This window comes from Dendrobates tinctorius, unplaced genomic scaffold (genome assembly GCF_039654945.1).
Source record: "Dendrobates tinctorius isolate UK_male_01 unplaced genomic scaffold, ASM3965494v1 ptg000051l, whole genome shotgun sequence".
Classification (NCBI taxonomy): domain Eukaryota; kingdom Metazoa; phylum Chordata; class Amphibia; order Anura; family Dendrobatidae; genus Dendrobates; species Dendrobates tinctorius.
The window spans coordinates 12441051-12466319 of NW_027361719.1; the positions used below are offsets into that span (position 1 = coordinate 12441051).

Sequence of the window (25269 nt, forward strand, 5' to 3'; positions counted from 1 at the left end):
AATTGTTGAGACATTGACTCCCATAGCTGACTAAATAAACTCCCTATACAGACATGGAACAGTTGATCAATTATTATTATAGGCAGTGATCATATTATAAATGTATTCACTTAAATATAATGATATATTGATAATGTGAGTGCTGTAGGTCTGTATTATTCCCCAGGCATGCTCCTTGCAAAACAGTGAACCCTTGTTGGTTCCTAAAATTAGAAAGGTGATCACCAACCAGATTCGTCTCATTGGTACCTTTGATAATTGTAACAATGAAATTTGTGAGATCTTCAGGGACCTATGGGGAATTTTTAAAGCAGATAGGGCTCTTCAGAATCTGCTGTCAGGCAGACCTACGGTTACGTATAGGAGGGGCAGAAACTTAAAAGGCTGCCTTGTTCATAGCCATTTTGTTAAATCTAAACTTGAGGGTAATTGTCTGGACTCTAAGACTACAGGCACTTATAAAACTGGGGCACGTAAGGCATGTAAATACATTAAGACATTATACATTATACAAATACAGCTAAGTGGTCGCTAGTGAGCTGACACACAGGCAGATCTCACCAGCGACATCGCAGGGGTCGGGGGTCATTACTTACCTGTCACACTAGGCGATCCTGATGTCCTCCCGCCCGCGTCCACGTTCGTCTCTCCACAGGAAGCCCAGTAGGAAGCTGACGACGAAAAACGGTCCAGGACGTTCTCGCGCGATCAGCAATAACCAGCGGGGGAGAGGTCGGAAGTAAGTATCAGACATAGCGATATCGCTAGCGATATCACTATAACATCGCAAAAACCAGGGACGTGATAGCGATATTGCTAGCGATATCGCTTAGTGTGACAGGCCCTTAAGCCAATGCTGCAGACAGATCCAAATTCCTTGGTGTTATCATCTCTCATGATCTTAAATGGGGGAAAAACGTGGATGCTGTTATAAGAAAAGCACAACAGAGGATGTTCTTCCTGCGTCAGTTGAAAAGATATGGTTTGTCTAAGAATCTGCTGATCTTATTCTTTAATGCTGTCATCAGATCTGTGATTTGTTCCTCTCTGATAGTCTGGTATGGGGGAGCCACTGCGCATGACAAACCCCGCTTACAAAGGACTTTCAGAACAGCAGAGATAATTATAGGTTCCCCCCTGCCTAAAATCCAGGATCTTTATGATAAGAGAAAATTTCATCCGATCCCTCTCACCCGGGACACTCCTCATTCCAACTACTCCCTTCAGGACGTCGCTTCAGAGTCCCCAAATGCAGCACCAACCGCCATATGAACAGCTTCTATCCACTCTCTGTTCAACAATTAAATCGTCATGTGTAGACTATATACTATATCTGTCTTGTTAGATGTTACTTGTTGTATCTGTTGTTATATATTATGTTGCCTCTTTGCCACAAAGAATTCCTTGTATATATGTAATATGTACTTGGCGATAATAAATTTGATTGATTGATTGAGATCCTCTGGGACAGATGGTATGGTGCAGCAATGATGTTATAGCCCTCCACAGGCAGGGCTGTAGTCCCAGGGCAGTGTAGGTGAAGTGACACGTAGATGGTGTAGAGTCAAGCGCAAGGGATGTAGCAGTGCTGGGCAGGTTGTCGCAGGAATAAGTGGAGGACATCAGGGCATTTAGTTCCAAAGCTTTACTCACAGTCTGTTGCAGGTACAGGTGCCCGCATGCGTGCCGTGTCCTCCGGGTCAGGAGCTCAGCCAACTTCCAGGCAAGATGAAGTACTCCTTACCAACACTCCGCCAACATATCTGCCTTTTCTGAACGTCTCCTCTTATAGCACCTTTGAATGAAGTACTCCTAGTACTAAGTTACACTGGAGTTCCTCCTATCAGATGTTCCTACGAACTCTACTTGTACGGCAGACAGCTGTAGCCTGCTTTCGGGGACTCCTTGCTACTAAGTCCCGGCTCTCTCTTATGTTGCTGTTGTGCCCCCAAGTCTTGTGTGGGAATAAAGTGGTCACTACTTCTATTCCTCCGGTGTCTGCTGCAGGACCATTAGTATCCATACAACCTCGGGGACCAGGCCCCGGCCTTGTGCTTAGAACTTGAAAAGGGTTCTCCTCTAACCGTGGTCCTTGTTCTCTTATTCTCCTTACGTTCCGTGCTAATCCTTCTTTCCACTGGAGAATCAAGCTTCCTTTCTCTGTCTCTTTCCTGTGCCAGCTGTTGTGAGTTCATTTTCCCCTTCACCATTGAGGCCTGATGAACTCCCTCTTCTGGTGAAGGAAGGTAGTGAGGCTGATTACAAAGCACCTGAGCAGAATGATGATGACTGGGTTACTGGAATTGCTGACTGGATATAAGGCAGCCGACACCCTTCTGCCTTACGGGTGATTTCTCTGAGGGATTCTAGGAGACCAGTCTGATTCCTGCTCCTCAAAAGCTAAGTTTACTGCTCTGTTTTTTGCATTTGTGTTTTGGTTTTGTTTTGCCTTGTTTTTCTGGATTTCTGCCTTCCCCTGCTGGGTGAGCTGAATTCCTTTTTGCTCTGTCTTCAGAAAATACCTGAGTACTGATATAGTCTTTTTGAAGCCTAGCATCTTCAGGGCTTTTTTCCCTATCAGTCTGTTGGCTCTTGTTTTTGAGAGGGTTTTGGCGGATTGCAGACAGCAGCTTTTCTATTCTGTCCTATTTAGTTAGATTGGGCCCCATCATTTGCTCAGCCTATCTTTCTATCTGTGTGAGTGTTTTTTCATCTTGCTTCACCGTCATTATATGTTGGGGGCTGCCTATTGCTTTGGGGTCTGCTCTGGGGCAGTTTAGATTTCCCTTTCTGTCTTTAGGCTATGTAGTTCGAGGGGTCTAGGGCACCGTAGGAACCCCCCACGGCTACTGCTAGTTGTTGTTAGGTTCAGGGGTCTGCAATCCGATAGCTGCCAACTTCTCTGGTTTTCAGGACTTAGCTAGTATTTCTGTTTTTGCCTCCTACGGTAACTCATTCATAACAGCCAGCAGACCCAGATCACTGTGGCCTGCTGCAGCACTTCCTTCTTCCCTCCCTCTCCCGGGGATCTTCTCTGTCTCACACTCTATCCTTCTACATCCTCACTCACTGAATGAATCACTGCCTCAACTCTTCTCGCTCTTTTATGTGAACTAAACTCCACCCACCTCCCAGCACGTTTTGTGTTCCAAGGAGGGAGCCACCAAGGGGTGCTATGCTACACTCCAAGCAGGGAGCCGCCAAAGGTACTTTGCTACACTACTTTGTGGTGTGGGGTGCAGGTGTTGGAGTGTGGTCAGGTGTCTCCACCTTACCTGAATGGTGGGGCACCACACCTCAGGAGGAGGTGCAGTACCTCTGTGGCGACTGAACCCTCAGGGGCGCCACATCTCCATTACCAACCTGTGGACTTGATGTCACCACTCACCAGTGAATACAAAGATGACATCAACTCCACAAATACTACCCCACTTGCCACTACTACAGGGCAAGTGGGAAGAGCTGGGCAACATGCCAAAATTGGCGCATCTAATAGATGTGCTTTTTCTGGGCGGCTGCGGACTGCTATTTTTTAAGGCAGGGGAGTCCATATCCATGGCACTTTACCAGCCTGAGAATACAAGCTCCCAGCTGTCTGCTTTAGCAAGGCTGATTGTCAGAAATGGGGGGGGACTCTTTTTTTAAAATTATTTAAATAGTTAAAAAAAAACAGTTTGGAAACCCCTCTAGTCTTGATAACCAGCATTGCTAACTCAGATAGCTGAGGGCTGCAGCAAGCAGGTGCCAGTTTTGCATGGCTGGTTATCAAAAATACATGGGAACCCATGCGTTTTTTTTAATTTATACTCCCATCAGCCACCACCTGCTCTCACTGTAATTAGAGGCAGCATGTGTATGCTGATGGGAGTAGTAGTCCCATGAGCCGCCGCCTTCATTCACAGCTATAACTTGAATATAACTCATCATTCTCCCCTGCTCGATGGCATAGCAGGGGTGAATGATGAGAGCCGTCTTCAGCACCCAGTGCCAGGGAACAGTGCTAACTGTACCCCTGCTTCTCTGGCGCCGGTACATGTGGTACTAATGCAGCACTCAGTTACCACATGTATGCCACAAGTATTTCATCTGCACACCTGGGACCTATTATGGTGGCCTCTCATTGGTTCTGGGAAAGCTTCTTATAGCCTCAGGAAGCTCCCATCCCCCGTCAGTTATACTTTCGCCCTTGGCATTGTGTGGTGAGCCCTGAGTGTGTTTGTGCTGTGTTCTGGTTGCTTGATTCTCTGTGTATGACTTGGTCTGTTCTCTCGATATTGCTTTGGATTCTGCTTGGTACCTTCTATGTCTGTTTGGTTTTGACCATAACATCTCCGCCTGAACCTCCCTCACAGACCAGCAGTTTGTCCTGTTCACGCTACCCCACCCTCGCAGCACAGAAGCCAGCCCTCGGTCTCACAGTTGTAACGTAAAATAATGTTTCCTCCTACACATGTCAATGCTAAGAGCTTTAATTGCACCATCTCCAATCTGTTGGTCATGGAAATGCTGCCTTTCCACGTTGTGGATACAGACGGTTTCTGAAAGTTCATGGCTGTCTCAGTCCCCCAGTACCAGTTGCCCAGTTGCCATTACTTCTCTAAGAAAGCTGTGCCTCTGCTACACCAGCATGTCGCAAACATCACCTGTTTCCTAAAAATAATCTATGTCTGCCAGGGTGCATTTCACCAGTGACACCTGGACGAGCAAACATGGGCATGGGCATTACATCTCACTGACTAGGCACTAGGTGACTCTAATGACTGTAGGGTAGGGGCAGGCGGTCAAGGGTCTGCTCCACAAATTTAGGCATTCCCAAGGCTTGCGGGACAAACCTCTGTATCTAACACTTCCCCCACGGTTTCTGGCTCCTTCACCACCTCTAGGGCCTACACCTGTGCCCTGAACCTCTCCCTTAATGAGAAACACATTGCAACAGTGCAGATAGAATGCTCCCCCCAGTTCCATACTGCGTAGTCATGTCTAACCGCAATCAATCAGTGTTAAAATTAATATGCCTTGGAAATCGCAGTCACACAGCTCAAGAGTTGTGGACAGCTTTCCAGCCTGAGTTGGATCAATGGCTTTTTTCACTGAACCTGAAGCCAGAGAAGGCTCTGTGTGATAATGGTGCAAACCTGGTGGCGGCCCTGCACTGGGGAAAACTCACACATGTGCCTTGCATAGCTCACATCCTTAACCTGGTGATACAGCAATTTCTCAGCCACTATTCTGGCCTGAATGCACTGCTGCAGAAACCATGGTCGCTGCTCATGTCCGACAATTGCACCCCGCAGGTCATCAACTTGCATCACTACAAAGGTCTTTTTGCCTAACGGTTAACCATTTGATTTGCAATATTCTGTCACAGTGAAATTCCACTCTGCACATGTTGCATCAATGACGTGCACTGGTGCAGGATGTCCTTTTGCATAGCCTGTGCCAACGCAGTACGGACATAGTGCAAACCACGCTTGCAGAGTGGGCACAGAGGAAGGACCTCTGCACCCTTCTGCACAGTTTCGAAATGGCTACTAAGATAGTTAGCACTGACGATGTCATCAGCATCACTCTTCCGGTCATCTACATGCTGGATTACAATTCAAATAATTTGCATGAGGTGGTGGTAGTCCCAGAGGAAGAGGTGGAAGCAGAGGATAATGCAGAAGTGATAACAATATTTCTAATTTCTGGACTGTTGTCACACAAGTGGGTGCCATGGAAGGGTGCATTACAACGATCGAGGGGGGTCATGGTACCAGACAAATTGTAAAGGTGCAGGAGCTGAGGAACAAATGGATGAGGACGAGGAGGAAGAGGTAATGGACGCGCAACAGTCAGGAGATGAAGAGGATAATGATTCCTTCTCTGTTGTCCATGGTTGGCAGAAGGGAAAGGAGGAAGCAACTTTGACTGTTACCCTGCCACCAACACACCATGAACTTAGACCTCAATGAAGCACCCAACACATGAGTGCCTTCTTGCTGCACTATCTTCAACATGATGTCCGTATTCTTAGGGTTGGAAAAAGTGCTGACTACTGGATTGCCATTCTGAGAGATCCATGGTAAAAGAGTAAATTTAGTCAGATGCTTCACCCCCTGGAAAGGGACACGCGCATGCTGGAGTACCGAAACATGCTTGTAGACAATCTTAAGAGTGGTTTTCCCCAAGACAGCAGTGAGGCACACAGTGAGCATCGCAGTTCAAGACGTCCAACCCTGGAAATATCAAGACGTCATCACAAACACATTAGCAGCAGCAGTGTAAGTGGTATAAGCAATTTCTGTGAGTCATTTCACACATTTTTTGGACCAGCACGTGCATCAGCAGAGTACAAGTCTGTGAACAACTGGAGATTATGGTGCAGGAGAATCTTGAGTTCATTATCTATGCCATCAGGGGGAATTTGGACCCTTTTGCATTTTTGTCTTCAAAAATGAAGAGTGTTCTGAGCTTGCCTGTCACACCTTGGAGGGTTTGTCATGCCCAGCAGCCAGCATTATCTCAGAACGTGTCTTCAGGGCTGCTAGTGGTGTCCCGATGGAAAAGTGCATCCGTATGTCCCCTGAAAGTGTAAACCACCTTACTTTTATCAAAATGAACAAGTCATGGATCTCCAATGAGTTTTGCACCCCATTCGCAGAATGGGCGATGGTCTCGTTTTTAGTGTCATGCATTGATCTCATATTATTGCAGTCTGTGCCACCTTTGTTTTGTCTTCTTAGTCTGTAGTTGATATTGCTGTTGCTGTTACAAACAATTTTTTTGAAATGTGGAGTCTCGAAGTTGGGTCTCCATCTGGTGGATTGCCTGTAGTGGAAGGTGTGACAGAGGCCTATTATACTGTTTCTACACTGTGGAAAATGAATCACTTTAATGGGGTGTGACAATAGTTTGTTTGACAAAAGTTGGGTCTCCTTCATGTGTGCTGCCTGGTGAAGTGTGGCTCCCAGACAGGCAGGTCTGCACTTTCACTCAACTACCTGTGCTACTAACCTTACATTTTTCTACCAATGAAACTAATGTTTGTGCCATCTGAGTGTGGCTGGGAAAAGAGAAAATTGGAGTTGTTAGATGAGGCATCAGGGATAACAGCAAAGAAGGCTTACTCTGTTCTCTTAACCACCAGGTCTTCATTGAATCTTCAATTCAAAGCTGTAAATACTGGCCCAGACCGTATTACCTCATGCATGTCCCATAGCTGATTGCTTCTGTGCCAATATAAAATGGGCTACTGTGGTTCAATTGATCAGTCAACTACCTGTGTTACATTCCTTACATGTTTCTACCAATAGTACTCTATGAAACTTACGTTCGTGCCATCTGAGTGTGTCTGGGAAAAAAAATTGGAGCTGTTACATGAGGCATCAGGGCTCCCAGTAAAGGTGTGTGCACACGCTGCGGATTCTGCTGCGGATCCGCAGCAGTTTTGGCCCTGCGTATCCACAACTGTACAGTACCATAATATCCTACGGAAAAAGGAAACGCAATGCAGACGGTGTGGATTTTTCCGCGCGGATTTGCTGCAGTTTCTAATCCGCAGAAAGAATTGACATGTCAATTCTTTCTGCGGATTCCGCTGCGGTTTACCATCTCCTCCATTGTAGAGGTGATAAGCCGCAGGGCAAAACCGCAGGCTAATCCGCAGATAAACCACAGGTCTTTTGACCTGCGGATTTACCTGCGGATTTTGCAAAATCCACGCTGATCAATCCACAGCAGAATCTGCAGCGTTTGCACACACCCTAAAGAATGCTTACGCCGCTCCCTTAACTACCAGGTATTCATTGAAGCTTCATTTCAAAGCTGTAAATGCTGGCCCCTACCCTGATACCTAATGAGTGCGTGGCCCATGGCTGACTGCTGCTGTGCCATTAGCAAATTTCTACTATGGGTCAATTGATGCCACTTTCTTTTCATGGTGTCTGCCTCTAATTTTAGCTGTTTGGGAAGCTTTTTATCACCCTTTAAGGTGTTGTGTATATGTTTGGGGTTTTTTTGGTTCCCATTGAATTTTATGAACGTTGAACTGTTTGTCGAACATCGGGATGTTCGGCAAACCGAACAGAACCTTGAAAGGTTCGCTCATCTCTAGTCTTGATATAGAAGGGAGAATTTTGTGTACTTGATCTGTGCTGCAGGCTCTGACTACAGGAATATTATATTGATAGAAATACATTGTTGTGTGCAATGTATGCATTTTGAGAATAAAAAAATAGAAAATTCTTTATTCCACAGCTTTTCCCTGCTTGCTGCACTTATTTCCCTGTAAATTGGAATAAAGAACTTTTTATTTTTTAACCCCTTACCTACAATTGACGTAATATTCCGTCCATGTGACCATGGACCTAATTACCATGGACGGAATATTACATCACCATGATCAGCGGCGCCCACGTGGTGAGCGCCGCTGATCGCGGCCGGGTGTCAGCTAATTATCATAGCTGACACCCGGCACAATGTGTCAGGGGCGGTCACGGACCGCCCCCGACACGTTAACCCCTTGCACACCGCGATCAAACGCGATCGCGGTGTACCGGGGGTTAAAGGGAAGCATCGGCAGGGAGGGGGCTCCCTCCGTGCTTCCCTGAGCCCCCCACAGCAGCGCAATGTGCAGCGCTGCTGCGGGGGGCTCCTTTCCTCCAGGCCCCCGAATCCAAGATGGCGACGGGGGCCTTCGGGGGCCTGAGGAAGCTGGCTTCCTCAGTGCCTGCAAAGCGCAGGCATGAGGAAGTCTGCAGCAGTGCCTGTGACAGATCGCTGATCTGTCACAGTGATCTGTGATGTGACAGATCAGCGATCTGTCACAGGACAGTGATGTCCCACCTGGAACAAGGTAATAAAGTAAAAAAAAAAAAAAAAAAAAAAAAAAAGTGTTAAAAATAATTTAAAAAAATCGCTAAATAAATTAGTAAAAAAAAAAAAAAAATATTCCCCAATAAATCCATTTTTTCAAAATAAAAAAAAACAAAAACAATAAAAGTACACATATTTGGTATCGCCGCGTCCGTAATGACCTGCCCTATAAAACTGTCCCATTAGTTAACCCCTTTAGCGAACCCCTTAAAAAATAAAAATAAAAAACGAAGCAAAAAATAATGATTTATTATCATACCACCAAACAAAAAGTGCAATAACACGCGATCAAAAAGACACATATAAATATCCATGGTACCGCTGAAAACGTCATCTTGTCCCGCAAAAAGTGAGCCCCCATACAGCATCATCCGCAAAAAAATAAAAAAGTTATAGCTCGCAGAATAAAGCGATACAAAAATAATTATTTTTTATATAAAATTGTTTTCATTGCAAAAAACCGACAAAACATAAAAAAACGACCTAAATGAGGTATCGCTGTAACCGTACTGACCCGAAGAATAAAACCGCTTTATCAATTTTACCGCACGCGGAACGGTGTAAACGCACCCCCCCCAAAAGAAATTCATGAAATGCTGGTTTTTGTTCATTCTGCGTCCCAAAAATCGGAATAAAAAGCAATCAAAAAAGTCACGTGCCCGAAAATGGTACCAATAAAAACGTCAACTCGTCCCGCAAAAAATAAGACCTCACATGACTCGGTGGGTCAAAATACGGAAAAATTATAGCTCTCAATATGTGGTGATGCAAAAACTACTTTTACAATAAAAAGCGTCTTTTAGCGTGTGACAGCCGCCAAACATAAAAACCGCCATAAATAGTAAATCAAACCCCCCGTTATCACCCCCTTAGTTAGGGAAAAGTAATAAAACTAAAAGAAAATGTATTTATTTCCATTTTCCGGGTAGGGTTAGGGTTAGGGTTAGGGCTAGTGTTAGGGCTAGGGTTAGGGCTAGGGCTCAGATTAGGGTTAGGGGTGTGTTGAGGTTAGGGTTGGAGTTATAATTGGGGGGTTTCCACTGTTTGGGCACATCAGGTGCTCTCCAAAGGCAACATGGCGTCTGATCTCAATTCCAGCCAATTCTGCGTTGAAAAAGTCAAATGGTGCTCCTTCCCTTCCAAGCTCTGCCATGCGCCCAAACAGTGTTTTACCCCCACATGTAGGGTATCAGCCTACTCAGGACATATTACAAAACAACTTTTGGGGTCCAATTTCTCCTGTTACCCTTAGGAAAATAAAAAATTGGGGGCAAAAATATAATTTTGCGGAAAAAAATGTTTTTTTTATTTTCACGCCCAGGCGTTATAAACTTCTGTGAAGCACTTGGGGGTTCAAAGTGCTCTCCACACATCTAGATAAGCTCCGTGGGGGGTCTAGTTTCCAAAATGGGGTCACTTGTGGGGAGTTTCAATAGTTTAGGTACATCAGGGGCTCTCCAAACGCACATGACACCCGCAGACCAATCCATCAAAGTCTGCATTCCAAAACGTCACTACTTCCCTTCCGAGCCCCGACGTGTGCCCATACAGTAGTTTTCTCCCACATATGAGGTATCAGCGTACTCAGGACAAATTGGACAACAACTTTTGGGGTCCAATTTCTCCTGTTACCCTTGGGAAAATAAAAAAATTGGGGACTAAAAGATGATGTTTGTTGAAAAAATACGATATTTTTATTTTCACGCCCGGTCGTTATAAACTTCTGTGAAGCACTGGGGGGTTCAAAGTGCTCACCACACATCTAGATAAGTTCATTAGGGGGTCTAGTTTCCAAAATGGGGTCACTTGTGGGGAGTTTCCACTGTTTAGGTACATCAGGGGCTCTCCAAAAGCAACATGACACCCTCAGACCATGCCATCAAAGTCTGCATTCCAGTACGTCACTACTTCCCTTCCGAGCCCTGATGTGTGCCCATACAGTAGTTTTCTCCCACATATGAGGTATCAGCGTACTCAGGACAAATTGGACAACAACTTTTGGGGTCCAATTTCTCCTGTTACCCTTGGGAAAATAAAAAAATTGGGGACTAATTGATCATGTTTGTGGAAAAAATACGATTTTTTTATTTTCATGCCTGGGCATTATAAACTTCTGTGAAGCCCTTGGGGGTTCAAAGTGTTCACCACACATCTAGATAAGTTCCTCAGGGGGTCTAGTTTCCAAAATGGGATCATTTGTGGGGGGTTTTCACTGTTTAGGTACATTAGGGGCTCTCCAAAGGCAACATGACACCCACAGACCATTCCATCAAAGTCTGCATTCCAAAACGTCACTACTTCCCTTCCGAGCCCTGACGTGTGTCCATACAGTAGTTTTCTCCCACATATGGGGTGTCAGCGTACTCAGGACAAATTGGACAACAACGTTTGGGGTCCAAATTCTCCTGTTACCCTTGGGAAAATAAAAAAATGGGGACTAAAAGATGATGTTTGTGGAAAAAATACGCCCGGACGTTATAAACTTCAGTGAAGCACTGGGGGGTTCAAAGTGCTCACCACACATCTAGATAAGTTCCTTGGGGGGTCTAGTTTCCAAAATGGTGTCATTTGTGGGGGGTTTCTAGTGTTTTGGTACATCAGGGGTTTTCCAATCGCGACATGGTGTCCGATCTCAATTCTAGCCAAAAACGTCAAATGGCGCTGCTTCCCTTCCGAGCTCTGCTATGCGCCCAAATAGTCATTTACACCCACATATGGGGTATCAGCGTACTCAGGACAAATTGCACAATAACTTTTATGGTCCTGTTACCCTTGGAAAAATAAAAATTGGGGGTGAAAAGATCATTTTTGTGGAAAAAATATGATTTTTTAATCATGTACGTTATAAACTTCTGTGAAGCCCTTGTGGGTTCAAAGTTCTCACCACATATCTAGATAAGTTCCTTGGGGGGTCTAGTTTCCAAAATGGGGTCACTTGGGGGGTTTCCACTGTTTAGGTACATCAGGGGCTCTCCAAACGCGGCATGGCAAAATTTTCAAAATTTTCGCCAAATTTCCGTTTTTTTCACAAATAAACGCAAGTTATTTGAATGCAATTTTACCACTAACATGAAGTACAATATGTCACGAGAAAACAGTGTCAGAATCACCGGGATCCATGGAAGCGTTCCAGAGTTATGACCTCATAAAGGGACGGTCAGAATTGTAAAAATTGGCCCGGTAGTTAACGTGCAAACCACCCTTGGTAGTGAAGGGGTTAAGGTAATGAGTACTGTTTTTCCTTTTTTCCTGAAGTATTTACGGTAAATGATAAAAATGCAGGTTATACTGAATGTTTTACCACAAAGCCATATATCGATCTGCTCAGCTCCTCCCGCTCTATAACTTAGTGCCTGCAGATTGGACTGCATTTTCATGGTGACAGGTTCCCTTTAATGATTCAAAGCTGCATGCAGACCCTTGGTAATGTAAGCTGCAAATCCATTGCAGAAATTCATTCATCAATACACGTAAGATGTGAGCTTAACATAGGCCTTCCTTCAAACTATTTTTACAAATTCTATTTTATGAGCTTGTAAAATTTGCACTTCATGCCTCTTGAGTGATTTTTTTAAGGTCATTTTTACCATGCCTTTTTAAAGGCATTTTTACATTTGGAAAACACAATGAAAAAAAACCCCCATGGGCTAAAAATTCACTCAAAGTGAAGACAAAAGCTAGACAAAAAATATATTGTAGGTAATGTGTTTTGTATTTCATTATTGGCTTCCAGCTAACATCTGGCTGCAGTGTTCCATGCAAAAAAAACCTAAACAATATATATGAGATTTCCCTAATGTGTCAACACTTTTCTTCCATTTCCTCCATCAGGTCATATAGTCCAGCAGACAAGATTATTATTGCAGAAGCAAATTCTCCATTGCAGTACCCTTTTCAAGGGGTGGAAGTCCGTCCACTAAAGACAATACTCATACCAGGTGTGTGGCAGTTTTTCTGTTCTTTAAGGCTACGTGCACACAAAATTTATTTCGGTCGGGGGGAACATGCAGACATTTACAAGAGGAAGACACTTTAGGAAATACAAACTTTTATTCTGAAGTGTCTTTTTTATTGTTTTGTTTTATATTTTTTTGTGATGTCTTTTTTATTGGCATTTTCAATGTTTTTTAACTCCATTTAACAATGAAGCAACAATAAAACCAGAGCCGTAAATGAGCCAGAGCATAAGTTGGTATATGTGCAATGTATAGGAGCACATTTTCAGTGTAGCCATTTCATAGACAAGACCCAAGAAAAAAATAGGCATAGCAATCTAAAGTCAGCGTGTGCAGCCGCAGCTAAGTGCGAGCCGCACGAGAGCAGGACCTGACACACATGACCACCAGGGGAGTGGCCGGAGGTGAAGCTAACTCTGGTGCGGGAGAGAAAAATGAGCACAGGAGCCGGCGGAGCTGGTAGCGAGGTCAGACAAACTGAGATCGGTAACCGGAGGGTAATGCAGGAGCCTAGAGATGAGACAGAAGGATGGTGCAAAACAAGCTGAAGTCAGAAACCACACAGGAACGCGGTAACCAAAGGCGTAGGCAGGAAGGAAGTCAGAGAACTTGAAAAAAAAAAATCAGACGACATGAAAGACAAAAACACAAAAGTGCAATAATAAAGAGTCCTCAACCTGATTAAGCATGCAGACAGAATAGAATATACCCACAGGTGTTTACCCTACTGTAATGAGTATAAGGCCTCTTGTATAAGGTAATATTCTGTAATAATTAATGAACAAGGTGCAAAATAGCCGCCCTTGGCACTCTATATCAAATTATTACAACCAAAGTACACTTTTGCACAGTATTGCTGCAATGGACGCAGAGTCACCAGAAAATCAGATTGGTGTTCATACTTGCAGTGATAAACCAGTAAACTGCCTTTAATTAGCTCACCGTGTGGAGGGTAATGGAACTAATAAATGCTAATAATACACCTATAAGAATAGGGCAATTAAAACAGGGAACAGGGAAAGATTGCAAGCAGGGTAAGAAAAGCCACATGGGCTTCATCTAACATTTTACCTGCCTATCCACAATTCATCCCTCTCTCATAAGTTCTTTTTCCCATTTATCAATGGGGCCCAGGCTTGTGGTAATACTATCTACTTTCTAGCCCTGCATGCACATTGAGGGGGATTTACATTGATCATTGCATTCTCTGTGCAATGGACCACTAGAGCTGCTTCTCTGAATATAGTTTCCTCAATTAAATGTTGCAGTTATTCCCTGTGCTAATCACTGTGTTTTTGCAATTTTGAGCATTTACTCCTCAACTAGCAGAGCAAGTACAGAACATATTGAGGTTTTACCTGGCATAATAATGTTGTTCACTCACTGGCAACAACGCATATTTTTTGGTCACTTATTTGTCATCTCAGAGTGACTATTATGAGGATTAGCGCGACAAACATAACGTACTCTATATTCCTGTTTGGTTTGCTCATTGGATTTCACACGCAAAATCCCAAGTTTGTCTGCTGCTTTGTATCCTTAATTATATGCTCTCCCTTTATTATTGAGGGTGCTAGTGTCATTTCCTATTTTACCTATAAATTTATTTGTATTTTGAAGTGAGAAATAAGTATCGTATTTGATCCCTCTGTCAAACAAGAATTAATACTTGGAGGCAAAACCATTGTTGGCATAAGACGCCCCCATTACTAACCCCATAAGTTTAAGTAAAAAAAAATACACACAAAAAAGTCATTAAAACGCCCTGACACTTTTTTACCCATTTATTCTATAAAAATAAATAAGCAAACTCATACTCACCTGTCCATCAATAATCCATTGAGCAGAGCGTGGGAATGCAGTTTCGTGTGTCAGGTGGTAACCTCAATGACTTCAACGCTGGTCACTGAAACTGCGTTTTCACGCTCAGCGCAGTGTATCCTGGATGCAGGGCTGAGCGGTCACATCATGCCACCACTCAGTTGTTATAGTTCCACCCCTCAGGGTGTCTGGGATGCAGTTACTGACAGCATGGCCATCCAGTCTGATTCAGGGGTGTGCTAAGCTGTTGGTGTGTTTATTGACAGCTCGGCTAGCCAATCTGTGACTGCGGGGCGTTGGCTGTCTCATGTGTTCATTTTTCCAAATAATGGCCATGCTTCTTAACTGAGCTGAGTTTCCCAGAACACTGCCAGACATACATTCATATTGTGAGGTTTGTGCTTTGTTCTCTCCTGTGCCTTGCGTTCTATTTGCTTGATCTGTTGCCTGACATTGGACTTTGTTTTGACAATCCGCCTGTTTAACTTATTCAGCTCTGATCCGTTATCCTCACGGTACTCTGACCTCAGAACATTACCTGACTATGCTTTTGCCTCTTCCTTCTGCTTATGACGTACCCTCCTGGCTTCTGACCTTGGACTCCTTGACCACTCAGACTCATGGCTTGGCCATGAGCAGTGTCTAGCGTCACATCAGCAATTCATCCAACTGTAGCTGAGTTGGGCTTTTCGTGGGATAATTGGATTATCAGCGGACATATGATGAATACTGGGTTTTTTTTACTTTGAAAATAATAAATGGGTGAAAGTGGGTTGGAATTTTTTTTTCAAATAGAGGACTTTTCTCTGTGTGCTTTTTTAATGTAAACTTACTGGATTAGTAATGGGGGCATCTCATATGTCTCTCCATTACTAACCCCCTGGGCTTGATGTCAGCTGACATTACAAAGCTAACAACAACCCCACAAATATTACCCTACTTGCCAGGGCAAGTGCAAGAGGGAGGCTAAGCGCCAAATTTGGTGCATGTTATGGATGCGTCAATTCTGGGGTGGCTGAGGGTTGATGTTCTTAGTCTAGGAGGGGGTCAATATACATGACTTCTTCCTAGGCTATTAATATCAGCCAGCAGCTGTCGGTTTAACCTTTGCTGGTTATTAAATATATGGGAAACCCCACATCATTTTTTGGTGAGGTCTCCCCTATAATAACCAGTAAAGGCTTTCCATTATTATGAAAATTCTGTGAGCCCCATACCATTTTTTCATTTTTTTTTATTAACAAGTACAGTAAGGTCACCTGAGTTCAGAACAGCTGCTTCTCTTTGCAGCGCCAGTGCCGGACTAATGAACAACCGTGAGTCCGGCGCTTGGCACTTCGACATTCATCAGTCCGGCAATAGAGCTACCGTGAGACCTTGTGGTTGTGAAGTCAGGTAACCATACCAGAGTTCACCGCGACCATGTCTCCCAGCAGCTGAAAGGCCCAGAAAACACATGGGAAATTTTGAGGAACATTTTAAGGTTACTGTATTTTTAAGCTGCTGGAACACCTGGAGGCTGTGAACTAAGGTCATCTTAGGTGTGTATTTGAGTATTTGACTGTACTTGTTAATAAATAAAAAAAATGAGAAAAATTGCGTGGGGTGCCCCGTAATTTTCAAAACCAGCTGATGGAAAGATGATGGATTTGGACTGATGTTAATATTTTGGAAAAGGGCCAATAGCCCTAAAGGATCCCAGGCTATTAATATCAGTTTACATCTGCTTAGCCTTTACTGGTTATTATAGGGGAGAACCCCCAAAATATGATGTGGGGTCCCCTCTGTATTCAATATGCAGCAAAGGCTAAACAAACAGCTGCGGGCTGCTATTATTAGTGTAGGAATGGGCCATGGATATTGGCCTTCTAGCAGAGTAAGAACATCAGCCCTCAGTCAACCCAGAAATGGCGCATCCATAAGATGCGCCAAATCTGGTGCTTAGTCTCGCTCTTCCCACTTGCCCTGATGCGGTGGCAAGTGGGTTAATATTTGTGGGGTTGATGTGAGCTTTGTAAGGTCAACTGATAACAAGCCAATGGGGGTTACTAACCCCATAACTTTGTTAAAAAACACATGTAAACATAAAAGTCCTTTATTTGAAATATAAACTCCCCAATCCTCTTTTACCCATTTATCATTTTCAAAATAAAAATACACAGTATCCTCACTTGTCCACCGATAATCCATTAGTCCTATGAAGAGCTCAACTTAGCCACATCTGGATGCATTGATGAGTGATGGCATGTTGTGACCGCTCAGCCCTGCATTCAGGATACACTGAGCTGAGCTTGAGAAGTTTAAAGTTTGCTTTTTTATTCTTATTGAATAAATGGGTAAAAGAGAGTCTGGAAAGTTTTTATTTCAAAAAAGGACTTTGCTCTGTGTTTTTTTTACTTAAACTTATGGGGCTAGTAATGTGGGCGTCTTATAGATGCCTAACCATTTGTAACCCCTGAGCTTGATGTCAGCAGCCATGAAACAGATGACATCAACCCCATAACCTATGGGAAGAGCCGTGCAAAGTTCGAGAATTGGCACATCTAATGGATTCACCATTTCTTAGGAGATGCGGGCTGCTATTTTTAGACTGAGGATGGCCAATATCCATGGCCCCTTGCCAGTCTGAGAATACCAGCACCCATCTGTCTGTTTTAACTTGGCTGGTAATCAAAAATGAGGGGGACCCCACGTCTTTTTAAATTATTTATTTAAATAATTTTAAAAAATGGTGTGGGGACTTCCCTATTTTTTACATCCAGCCATAATAAAGTTAACAAGCTGAGGACTGCAGACCACAAGCCGTTTTTTAAAAATGTATTTATTTTCATTTTTTTTAGCACTGCACCACCGGCAAATCACAGCCATGCCAATACTTGACATTGACTGTGATGGGGCCAAAAGTATGCACACAGTCAAAGCTTATTGATTGAGTGGCTGCAGCCTTTTTAACAAACTTTGTTCAGGCTGCCAAACCAAAATGGTAACAGGGACTGGAGAAGTCCATGTTTGGGGTCCGTGCATGTTCCCGAGGTGTCCGGTACGGACCCCGAACTTTTCTTTACTTTGCCCATCCCTATATATTTTTCTATGTATTACATTAGATGTATGGTAGGTTTTAAGTCTATGTTTTTTATGCCTCTTCCTCTAGCTGTTAAGCATGATAGTTTCAGTTTATTTAGTTATTACCCTACGGGTTGTCACACAGCACCTGCTCCAATTAGCAGCAGCATCCAGCCAGTCCTATCCCCCTTTTTGAGCGTAGTGTTCTATATCCATTTTATGTATTGTATATTAAAGTTCACACTACTTTGTTTTTGTTTTTTAAAAAAGTCTTAGGCAATACTACACACGCAATACATACAATTATGGCTATCCCCTGAGGGGAAATTATTAGAGCCAAACATATCTGTCCAGACAAACTTGTTCTTGAAAAGGCGATATATACAATTAAACAAAGGCTTTCAAACAGAGGATAGAATAATAAGATATGGTACACGTTAAGGCTAGACAATCACTAATGCATAGTAACAAGCCTAATAAAAATCATACAAATACTGTAGATTAGTCTTCAGTAGGGATGAGCGAACCCGAACTGTAGAGTTCTTCCGGTAAAAAGTCTGTGTTCGTGGTTTGGTATGAACTCTGAACACTTTTTACCGGAAGTCTAGTTTACTGTTCGGGTTCGGATGCTGAATAAGGTTTGCTGAAAGGCTGCATCGCAGCCAATCAACAAGCTTTTAGGCTGTGGGCACTTCCAGAGCCATCACAGCCATGTCAAGTATTGACATGGCTGTATTTGGCCGGCGCACCATGTGACCTGGACTGTATACTGTAAATGCCGAATCATGGGTGCCAAATTTTAAAGTTGATTTTAATCACTACTTCTTGGAATAAAAATAATTTTCACATTTGGATGTGTTTAAAAAAATGTTCCTGTGCTGAGATAATCTTATAAATGTGCCCCTGCTGTGTACTGTGAAATGGCTGTGTCTGACCGTACAGGGGCATGGTCTGATCATACCACAGCTACTGGGATAGGGAGCAATTGTAAGTACACAGTGCCATATAGTATGATGAATGCAATATATTAAGAGGATAAACATTTTGATGGGGGGAGTTCTTCTTTAATGCTAATAAAAAAACCTACACAGGTCTAACATTATCTTTGAACTGTTGTTTTCATAGTGTGTATACAGCACTGAATATACAGATGTAACATTTCCTAACATGACACACATTCATTATACATTAGAGTATCTTGATATAGAAAAGTATACAGTATCTCAACATTAACTTCACATAGGTAATGGCTTGTGCAGTGTTAAGTTAAAGTTTCCTGGTAGTGAATGTAAGGTACAAAATACTACATCTGTATATTTACACATCGATACATCACAAAAAAACATTGGAAATATTTTGGTAGATATCTCCATGAAATTTCTCAGACCTGTTCTTTTTCTCTTGCTCTTTATTACACACATGGTCAAAATTGTTGGTACCCCTTGTTTAATGACAGAAAAACCCACAATGGTGACAGAAATAACTTGAATCTGACAAAAGTAATAAGAAATAAGTAAAAATGGACGATTGATAGTCAGACATTGCTTTTCAACCATGCTTCCACAGAATAAAATAAAAAAAAATGAAACTCATGAAATAGGCCTGGACAGAAATGATGGTACCCTTAACTTAATATTTTGTTGCACAACCTTTTGAGGCAATCACTGCAATCAAACGATTCCTGTAACTGTCAGTGAGACTTCTGCACCTCTCGACAGGTATTTTAGCCCACTCCTCAAGATAAAACTGCTCCAGTTGTCTCATGTTTGAAGGGTGCCTTTCCAGATGGCATGTTTCAGCTCTTTCCAAAGATGCTCAATAGGATTTAGGTCAGGACTCATAGAAGGCTACTTCAGAATAGTCTAATATTTTCCTCTTAGCCATTCTTGGGTGTTTTCAGTTGTGTGTTTTGGGTCATTGTCCTGTTGCAAGACCCATGACCTGCGACTGAGACCAAGGTTTCTGACACTGGGCAGCATATTTCTCTCTAAAATCCCTTGATAGTCTTTAGATTTCATTGTACCCTGCACAGATTCTAGACACCCTGTGCCAGATGCAGCAAAGCAGACCCAGAACATAACAGAGCCTCCTCCATGTTTCACAGTAGGGACAGTGTTCTTTTCTTGATATCCTTCATTTTTCTGTCTGTGAACATAGAGCTGATATGCCTTGCCAAAAAGTTCCATTTTTGTCTCATCTGTCCATAGGACATTCTCCCAGAAGCTTTGTGGCTTTTCAACATGTAGTTTGTCAAATTCCAGTCTGGCTTGTTTATGATTTTTTTTTCCGCAATAGTGTACTCCTTGGTCATCTCCCATGAAGTCCACTTTGGCTCATACAACGATGGATGGTGCGATCTGACACTTATGTTCCTTGAGCTTGAAGTTCACCTTTAGGCTATGTACCCACGTATGCAGAAAATTCCTGACTGAAAACCGTTATCCTTCCCAGAAAATGCACGTTTTTTTCCGGAGCATCCCCAGTCTCATAGAAAATAGTTAGAAATGCGGATTTTTCCGCTAAATTAATGAGCATGCTGCGTTTTTTTACCGCGATGCATTTTTTTTGTGGAAAAAATGCATCAATATGCACAAAAAGTGCAGAATTCATTAACATCAATGGGATGCTTCTTTTAAGCATTTTTGCCAGTAAAAACGCTTAAAAAACATGAAAAAAATGCTTACGTGGGTACACAGCCTTAATCTCTGTTTAGAAGTTTTTCTGGGCTCTTTTGGTACCATTCGTATTATCCGTCTCTTTGATTTGTCATCAATTTTCCTCCTGCGGCCACATCCAGGGAGGTTGGCTACAGTCCCATAGAGCTTAAATTTCTGAATAATATGTGTAGCAGTAGTCACAGGAACATCAAGCTGCTTGGAGATGGTCTTATACCTTTTACCTTTAACATGTTTGTCTATAATTTTCTTTCTAATCTCCTGAGACAACTCTTTCCTTCGCTTCCAAACAGCACAGTGAGTATCTGTAGACCTCTATACAGGCCGACTCACTGATTCCAAGATTGTAGACACCTGTGATGCTAATTAGTGGACACACCTTGATTTAACCTGTCCCTTTTTACACATTATTTTCATGGGTACCATCATTTCTGTCCAGGCCTATTTCATGAGTTTTATTTTTTTAAATATCGCAATCGCAAGAGAGATTCTATTTCCAAATTTGAAAAATATGGGCATGTTGGATTGATCATTCTGGTCTTGCGGTGAGACAGCTGACCAGGTTCAGGTTGGGTCTATAAAATAAAAAGTTGGAACAAGATTTGACTCTGACAGAGATTATTACATGATAATTTGATTTGGCTTACAATGAGACTTCAGATATGTAGCTCTTTAACTGAGACTTATATTAACCTGTTGTTGTTATCTTCCTTTGTAGTATTGTAACAATTTTGGGAGCGGCACTATATGTAATCAGCTGTACCATTTTATCGTTAAAATATTGTTTGCATTGGAGTTGTAAACTGGGGGGGAAGGGGAGAGCAGGGTTAGAGGTGTACGTACCTCTATTGCGGGTCGTTGTTTTCTTTTTTGTTTTGTTTTAAAAATGTCAATAAAAATTCCTTTAATTAAAAAAAAAAAAAAATTTTGTGGAAGCATGGCTGAAAAGCAATGTCTGACTTTCATTTGCTCATTTTCATAGATTTTTTATTTATTATTACTTTTGTGAGATTCAAGTTATTTCTGTGACCATTGTGGGTTTTTCTGTCATTAACCGAGGGGTATCAACAAGTTTCATCACGTGTGTATATCAAAATTACCGTAAATACACAATATAAAGTGGTTTGTCAATGTGTACATTGTTAAGATTTTCTCTAATAACATCCCCCCACCAAAAAATGTTGTTCTTCAAATCTATCTAGTTTTTCAGAGAGGGAGCATCTTTATACATCCATTTTATAGCAATGACTAGAGTTGAGCGAAACGGGTCGAAAAATTTCAAAAGTCGACGACTTTTGGCAAAGTCGGGTTTCATGAAACAAATCCCGACCCTAGGATGAGGTCGGCCACGAGGTCGGCGACTTAAGCGCCAAAGTCGCATTTCAAAAGTTTGTTTTGCGCTCTTTTTCAGCCAATCAGGATCCACGGACACTGTGGGCAACGTAATGACATAGGCAGGGGTCACCACCATCTTTCAGAAGGGCATGCAAGTGATTGGCTTGCTTTGGTGGGCGTCACAGGGGGTATAAAAGGGCGTGCACACCGACCGCCATGTTACTCATGCTGATCTCAGAATAGGGAGAGCTGCTGCTGATGATGATTTTATAGGGAGAGCGTTAGGCAGGGAAGAAGACACCAAAAACTGCTTCTGCGGCCAGCGATTTTGCCTGTACAACACACCAGTCACTGTGTGCGCAGTGCAAGTGGAGGCTATATTTTGCTGGATCAGTGGTGCTGGTTGTTAGGCTGCCTTCTAAGGCTTCCTGAAGGCTGCATTGCTGTTTGCCCACTGTTCTGCAAACAGCTTTTTTAAAAGCAATCCCAATTTTTTTTTTTGTCCTGGTGAGGTATTGAGCGTGCATTTTTTCACACCATACAGCGGTGCACACTCCTCACACAGTACCGTGTAACGGCTGTTATCACAGCCACAGTGAAGCTATCTGTGTGTCACTCTGTAAGGATAAGTCGAGGACATGTTCCGTTCTTACAGACCTGCACCTTCTAGTTTTGTCTAGCTTTCAAACAGTTAAAAATATTTTTGCTGTTTGATCACATTCAAAACTATAGAGAGACAGCGTGTGTCAGTCCGTATACTTAAAAAACACGGAGCTTGACAATTTTACATACACCGGACAGCCGTGTACGTGCACGCTCCTCTCTCAGTACCGTGTAACGGCTGTTATCATGGCCACAGTGAAGCTATCTATGTGTCGCTCTGTAAGGATAAGTCGAGGACATGTTCCGTTCTTACAGACCTGCACCTTCTAGTTTTGTCTAGTTTTCAAACAGTTAAATATATTTGCTGTTTGATCACATTCAAAACTATAGAGAGACAGCGTGTGTCAGTTCGTATACTTAAAAAACATGGAGCTTGACAATTTTACGTACACCGGACAGCCGTGTACGTGCACGTTCCTCTCTCAGTACCGTGTAACGGCTGTTATCACGGCCACAGTGAAGCTATCTGTGTGTCGCTCTGTAAGGATAAGTCGAGGACATGTTCCGCTCTTACAGACCTGCACCTTCTAGTTTTGTCTAGTTTTCAAACAGTTAAATATATTTGCTGTTTGATCACATTCAAAACTATAGAGAGACAGCGTGTGTCAGTCCGTAAACTTAAAAAACACGGAGCTTGACAATTTTACGTACACCGGACAGCCGTGTACGTGCACGCTCCTCTCTCAGTACCGTGTAACGGCTGTTATCACGGCCACAGTGAAGTTATCTGTGTGTCGCTCTGTAAGGATAAGTCGAGGACTTGTTCCGTTCTTACAGACCTACACTCTAGGGAGATTCCTATTCTGCCCAATTCTATATACACCTTGTAGTTTGTCATACACTAGCCAATTTCTGCCTGTGACATAGCGCTGTGATATTCACTGGGCCTCACACAATCCAAAAGTGTCCAATGTCCACAAGTGTGTGCTGAAATTCAAAATCTCCGTTATCCTCTAGTGACATTTTACACACCTGCGACATCAAGCCTGTGACATAGCGCTGTGATATTCAGTGGGCCTCACACAATCCAAAAGTGTCCAGTGTCCACAAGTCTGTGCAGAAATTCAAAATCTCCATTATCCTCTAGTGACATTTTTCACACCTGCGACATCGAGCCTGTGACATAGCGTTGTGATATTCAGTGGGCCTCAAACAATCCAAAAGTGTCCAGTGTCCACAAGTCTGTGCAGAAATTCAAAATCTCCATTATCCTCTAGTGACATTTTTCACACCTGCGACATCGAGCCTGTGACATAGCGTTGTGATATTCAGTGGGCCTCAAACAATCCAAAAGTGTCCAGTGTCCACATGTGTGTGCAGAAATTCAAAATCTCCGTTATCCTCTAGTGACATTTTTCACACCTGCGACATCGAGCCTGTGACATAGCGCTGTGATATTCAGTGGGCCTCACACAATCCAAAAGTGTCCAGTGTCCACAAGTGTGTGCAGAAATTCAAAATCTCCGTTATCCTCTAGTGACATTTTTCACACCTGCGACATCGAGCCTGTGACATAGTGCTGTGATATTCAGTGGGCCTCACACAATCCAAAAGTGTCCAGTGTCCACAAGTGTGTGCAGAAATTCAAAATCTCCGTTATCCTCTAGTGACATTTTTCTCACCTGCGACATCGAGCCTGTGACATAGCGCTGTGATATTCAGTGAGCCTCACACAATCCAAAAGTGTCCAGTATACACAAGCGTGTGCAGAAATTCAAAATCTACGTTATCCTCTAGTGACATTTTTCACACCTGCGACATCGAGCCTGTGACATAGCGCTGTGATATTCAGTGGGCCTCACACAATCCAAAAGTGTCCAGTGTCCACAAGTGTGTGCAGAAATTCAAAATCTCCGTTATCCTCTAGTGACATTTTTCACACCTGCGACATCGAGCCTGTGACATAGCGCTGTGATATTCAGTGGGCCTCACACAATCCAAAAGTGTCCAGTGTCCACAAGTGTGTGCAGAAATTCAAAATCTCCGTTATCCTCTAGTGACATTTTTCACACCTGCGACATAGCGCTGTGATATTCAGTGGGCCTCACACAATCCAAAAGTGTCCAGTGTCCACAAGTGTGTGCAGAAATTCAAAATCTCCCCTGTCCTATAGACACCTTGTACCTTGTTTTTACATTACTATATAGTTTGTTGGATTTTGTCTACATTTCTACCAAAAAATGAGGAAGGCTGGTGGAATAGGCCGTGGAATTGGGCGGGGGTTGGCAGCTGGTAATGATGGTGTTGGTGGTGGATCTGATGGTAGTGGCAAAAGCAAAATAGGACCGAATGCAGGAGGTGTTGAGCCTGCATCATCGTCTGGCTCCACAAGGCCTCGAAGGCTTAGTTTTCTAGGAGTTGGCAAACCGCTTTTAAAGCCAGGGCTTCAGGAAAAAGTTTTGTCTTACATTGCTGACTCAGCCTCCAGCTCTATCGCCTCCTCTTCTGAAGTTGTAAAAAATAAAAGCACTGAATCGTCATTGGAGGCTCATGTTCATGAACCACACCTTTCCTTGTGTCCTTCACCCCAACCAAGATTGAAGGATGACGCAGGCCATACTACTGATTACTCCATGGAGCTGTTTTCACATACCATGCCTGGATTATCAAGTGAAATGGTGAATTACCCAGGCCAAGATGAATCTGACATGGAGTGCACTGATGCACAGCCACTGATAGATGATTCTGCTGGTACATTCACTCAGAGCACTAAATTGTCCTCGCAGTGTACAGAGCCAGATTCTGACCCTGATGAGACTCAGGTGCCCCTTCCCGCACACTATACCACCATACACGGTGACACAGAGGAAGGTGCACATGACATTGAAGAGGAGGTGATGGATGACCCAGTTGTTGACCCAGATTGGCATCCATTGGGGGAAGAGGGTGCTGCTTCCAAT

The 25269-nt window shown here is 43.1% G+C and overlaps 1 protein-coding gene across 3 annotated transcripts in view; it reads left to right on the plus strand.

Moving 5' to 3' along the window:
* Positions 1–25269, plus strand: part of B4GALNT1 (beta-1,4-N-acetyl-galactosaminyltransferase 1) — a 273680-nt gene that overhangs the window by 176356 nt on the left and 72055 nt on the right. For all 3 annotated transcript variants that reach the window (XM_073576800.1, XM_073576801.1, XM_073576799.1), the window contains one exon: positions 12688–12794. In XM_073576800.1, the coding sequence (XP_073432901.1) occupies positions 12688–12794 (107 nt within the window). The remainder of the gene's footprint in view (positions 1–12687; positions 12795–25269) is intronic.